This window comes from Nicotiana tabacum, chromosome 6, assembly GCF_000715075.1.
Source record: "Nicotiana tabacum cultivar K326 chromosome 6, ASM71507v2, whole genome shotgun sequence".
NCBI lineage: Eukaryota > Viridiplantae > Streptophyta > Magnoliopsida > Solanales > Solanaceae > Nicotiana > Nicotiana tabacum.
The window spans coordinates 114,848,878-114,854,370 of record NC_134085.1 but is presented as its reverse complement, the minus strand read 5'-3'; the positions used below and the strand labels follow the sequence as shown (position 1 = coordinate 114,854,370).

The 5,493-nt window shown below is 38.0% G+C and overlaps 1 protein-coding gene across 1 annotated transcript; it reads left to right on the top strand.

Annotated features, from left to right (window-relative positions):
- Positions 1-2,984: 2,984 nt before the first annotated feature.
- LOC107776981 (putative F-box protein At1g65740) lies at positions 2,985-4,398 on the top strand. Its single transcript, XM_016596935.2, has one exon. It carries the CDS (start codon positions 3,134-3,136, stop codon positions 4,304-4,306), a length of 1,173 nt encoding a protein of 390 aa, XP_016452421.1. The 5' UTR covers positions 2,985-3,133; the 3' UTR covers positions 4,307-4,398.
- Positions 4,399-5,493: the final 1,095 nt, after the last annotated feature.

The following is a 5,493-nucleotide window of genomic DNA, read 5'->3' as shown; positions in this document are numbered from 1 at the left end:
CTATATAAATGAACCTTATAGGTGTCCTAACGCACCTTAAATCGTTAGGTGGCGAGTCTTCAAAATGCAAACCCCTTTTTCAAAAGGAAAGAGTTGTCCCAACCAAATTGTCATAAACCTGATTTCGCGAGAAAAAGGGGGCGCGACACCTACTTCAGGCTCCCTATAGATTAATTTCTTTATATGTAATTTCTATTCAATTCATTGGCCTATAATGATTATTTGTAAACAAACAATGGAGCGATTAGTGAAAAAGGGAGGGTAGTTATGTATATTGGGTAAATTGGGTTGGGTAAATTGGGTAGATACCATGCCTATAGGGTCCATGTGGATTCAAATGTATTTGTTATGTTTGCTTTACTCCCACATGGGTAGATATCATGCCCATAGGGTCCATGTGGATTCAAATGTATTTGTTATGTTTGCTTTACTCCCACACAATTAGAAACCATGCCTATAGGATCTAAAATGGCTTTAATAATAGAGATCGTGCCTATAGGGTTTGTCACTCTATAGAAATCATGCATATATGGGTCTCACGTTGGTTAAATGAATGTTGTTTGTTTTACCTTGCTTAATTAGAAATCATGCCTATAAGACTTAAAACAGTTCAGTTAGAAAAGTCAGTTCAATTCATATTTGTTTATTTTGAATCGGTTTAATTAATCAATATGTCCGCTTTTTAAATAAGTTTTCAAAAATATTACCTTAAATTAATACTGCTAGAAAGCATGCCCATAGGATCTCAAGTTGTTCGTTTAAAATGACTTACTGTTTTCTGCATTCCTAATCAATATAGATATCATGTTCATAGGACATTACTATTATACGCCTACGCAAGCCTCTGGGGCGATTAAACATCCCGCAACTATAAAAACTGCACTTTGCTATTTGAGACTGCTCACATTCAACAGGTATAAAACCAGTAGGCAAGCTGAATAGGTCTTTAGACACTTTGATTCTAATTCAGTACTGTATAATCTTTGCTCACCTAGATATCATGTTCTAGGATTTTCTCTTAAATACTTTAAACTGTTGCTTGAGACGTGCACTTACTAGTTATGTTTGTGGAGGTAAATGTGAGTATTTAACTGTTCCTTCTTTAAATGTAGTCCTAATTGTTTTGATTGACACCTAGACTTTTATCCTTTAAAAACCTTAGGATGGTCTAGAACTACCTAAATTAGAGGTCCTAAATACCTCCAGAGTCACGAGGAAGGGACGGGTAGTGCACGCATAGGGTATCTTTCAAGGTTGTTAGAACGCTTTATGCTATAACCAAGGGAAAGGAATTGGGTAGTAAGGAATATGATGACTATGCGCTAATGTCACGTGTAGCTCCTCGTTGAGGAGTGTTTACCGGGCATTGCGTGGATATGATCCTATAGGCTAACCAACCTAGGACCCCTCTCTCCCAACTCCCGTTGTTTAAACAAATCTACTTTTCTTTATATATGTGCAACTTGTTCAAACCTTTTCCCTTGCTTGAATCATACATATGCTTAGAATGTCAAAACATGCCTTTTACTTTCAACTACATATTAAAAACTGTTTATTTGTTAGAATGACTAATTCACATAGTTTAAGTTCGACCGGAACCCACCATTGTGGACTGCAAGGGGTGTCTAACACCTTCCCTCAAGATTATTTCGAGCCCTTACCCTAAATTTTTGGTAATGCAAATTAGTCCATGAGTTAATTGCTTAAGGTGCCCTAACGCACCATAATCCGTTAGGTGACGACTCTTCAAATACCCAATTCCCAAAAGGAAACGAGTTATTCCCCCATGAATGTCGAAACCGAACTTCCCCGTCAAAAAGGGAAAAAAGGGGCGTGACAGGGAGGCTATGGAAGAAACTTGGTTTCTTATGGATTCACGATCAGTAACAAAGGAAAACTGTTGAGGAACAATTTCTACAACTGTGGGTTCATGCACAATTTCAGTTGAATCTCTATTTCTTGAAGAAGATCTAGGGGTTATAGGAGCCCTAGCTCTAGAGAAAGATGGATTAGTAGCATTACTTTGAGAAAAAGAACCACGGTTAAATATAGAACCAAGACTACAAAGCCTATCACCCTTTTTACTTCTAGTGGGAGCATTGGAGACATTTTGACATGATTTTTCTAATACTAAATTGTATTTCTTCAACCACCACCGCACCATTATCTCACACCATCTTCGGCAGCAATTTCACCATTTTCGGGGCCAAAGTAAGCTGAAAGGCACCTGTGAATATCTGGGAAAATTTAATTGCTTTTCTTTTGTAATTCATCTATCATTTTAGTTATTGATTTATATATGATGTTCAGTGAAGAAACAATTTTTTTTTTTTTTTTAGGAGGGTTTGATGGTGGAGTTATTGAAGAAGATGGTGATGGCGTTAGTGTTTGAAGAAAAGAACTGATCGTGAAGGAGTAAGTTTAGGGGTTTTCTGGTGAGAGAAAATGTTAGCGCAGACGAACGGGTCAAAAGAAAGGATGGGCAACCGGGTATAATAATTGGGGGTGGGTTTTTGTTCTCCGCGTGCCAGGTGTCTCTCCCTTAAAAATAAGGGTATAATTGATCAATACTATAACGGTGGAGGTAAGAATGGAAGAATAGTCAAACGGACAGTAGTTTTAAACAATTTTGGATAGTAGAGGAATATATTTTACTCTTTTTTGTAAAAACAATTACTAAAAATAAAGCAAAATTCTTGGGTAAGATGAGTGTTTTACGCTTACAAAAAGGATTGAACGTGGTAGAGAAGAAGTTAACGATATGGGATATGCGATGAGAGAGGACTGAAAAAGCGGCTAATATTGATTTTTTTTTTTGGGCGAGTATCAATTAGAAACTCTAGTTCTTGTTAAGGATATGGAGTATTAAGATACCAAACTCCTAAATTTGGGGAAGAACTTTGAATATTATTATATAAGTTACCAAACTCCTAAATTTGAGGAACGACTTTGAATATTACAATTTAATCCAACATAGTTGAAGATTAATTTAGTTATATATAAAAGAATATTTTTGTACATCAACTATTTATGATAATGTAAATAGATATGGATTATTTTGGAAAACAATGGCAAATTGGATTCTGCATGTACAGCGCAGGTAGGCGTGTGCATCCTTAACTTTGATACGCTAATGGCGCAACTTCAACAAGATCTGCTGGTTGATTGGTCCGAGCTTCACCATGATCTGCTTGTCTTGATAGCTAGACGTTTAAATTTGATTGAAGACTATCTAAGTTTTGGCAGTGTCTGCAAATCCTGGCACGTTGTCGTTGTGGCTACAAAATGCAGTTTTAATAGTGATCTGCCTAGAGTTCCATGGCTGATGTTAGCCGAAGAAGAGGAGGATTGTCGAAAATTCTTCAGCCTCTATAACAGCATGATTTTGAAGAAGAGGATTCCGAAAGCCACTGGAAAACGGTGTATGGAGTCTATGGGATGGCTTATCACAGTGGGAGAAGATGACCGTGAAATTAGTCTGCTACATCCTTTCTCTGGTGTTGAGATCGAATTGCCGCATCAAATAGATTATCATGACTACCCCTGGATGAGGACCTCCATACGCAAGGCAGTTTTGTCAGCTAGCCCTTCTCATACATCTGACTACCTTCTCATGGTTATTGATGTGAAGTTCCTTAGATTTTGGAGATCGGGAGATTTGAGATGGACCAATATTAACTGGGAAGAAGGGGCTCACTTTCCATATTCTGATATTGTGTATTTTAAGGGCCACTTTTATGCACTCGATTTTACAGGCCGCATCGTAGTTTGTGATGTTACTGGCCCTGAACCGAATAAGCGTCATGTTGTAGCGCAGCTACCATTCTATCTTGGACAAATTAGAGGTCAGACATACATCCTAGAATCACTAGGATCATTATTTGTAGTTGTGCGAAATGGTTGTCAACTAAGACTACCCAAAGATGATTTTGATAGGATACCACTGACTTTCATCCATCAAGTTGAGAATGAGGAATACCTAACCTATGGGACACTAGAGTTTATAGTTTACCGGGTCGATTTAGCTGCTGGCCAAGGGACCCAAACCAGGGAGTTGGGGGACAGAGCTTTTTTCCTGGGTGCTAGTGCTTCTCTTTCGGTCCAAGCTTCTCAATTTCCAGGAATCAAGCCCAATCATATTTATTTTACTGACGATTTCTTAGAATCATACATCTTCTATGAAGAAGGAGGCGGCCTCGACATGGGGGTGTTCAACTTAGCAGATGGCAGTATCCAGCCTCATTATGAGGGTGTTTCCCTTAGTCGTTTTTGTCCTCCAATTTGGGTCACACCAACTCTGTCTTGATCTTTATTTACTCTATTTGTCGTGCTATATGTTGCTTTTATTGTTTGGCTGATTAAGTTATTTTTTTTGTTATGCTATATGTTACTATTGTTTTGCAATAAAAGTCTGACTCTTTCTTTTTAACAAATACGACCTGACATTTACTCACAGAATTGATTGAAGTATATTTATACTCCTGTTAGTTGTTATACTTCCTTTTTCCAAGTATGTGGTGTTGGAATGAGCCCGATCAGTAGTGACCTTATTCTCAAACGTCTTACTGGAACTGTTCAAGATCTAATAGTATTGAAATGCAGTCGCCTTTGCCATTGATATACTAACTGAAAATACAGAAGTAGGTGATGTGACCATCTTCTATTTTTGGGTATAAGATGCTTCTATAACTTTTCTTCAATACAATGTAAAATGAACTGCACACAGAAATAAAATATATATGGACATCCTTGAAGAGAGTGTGATTCTGCTGGCAGTGTATAGTTGTTAGTTTCTCTTTTTGGGACACTAGAAGCAACAAATGAGGACGGTTTATTTTATGCATCCTCCGCATCTTCTTCTTGAAATCATCCTTTGAAATTACCCAACAGTTAATCCTAGTGACCTAGTGACTGATGTTACAACAACTTTGACCTTGTAAGCACTTCCATGTTTTCTGTCCCAACAAATTTAGCTGGAGCTTAAAGTAAATCCTTGAAGCTCAGCCTAGGACTTGAAAACAGTTGATAAAACCATTGTGCTTAAAGGGCATTCCACATTCACGCAGGGTCCAAGGAAGGGCCGCACCTAAGGGGTGTGATGCAGATAGTCCACTCTAATACAAACATTAGTGACTGCTTTCACGGGTTGAACATGTGACTTAGCGCTTTCCAGGGAGGTTATTGAATACTCTGACATGGTCTCACTAGCTATTTCTTTGGAGTTTGGAGCACCACTGCTCTTTTTCTTGTTCCTCTTAGAAAGCATTTATGCAAATAGAAGTATGTTAATCAGCTCAAGAATAGCATAAGACAAGATAGATAAGAAATAAGATATTTCTGGTAAAGATTAATTCGCAGCAGTCCAAACAAAATAGATTAATTCAAGAGGAGCTGTGCTCTTCCAAACTAGTTCATATTTCTGGTAAAGATTCTGCAGACACCAGGAATTTACGGCATGACTCGACCGTGAAGCTACTGATGATTGTCGCGCCC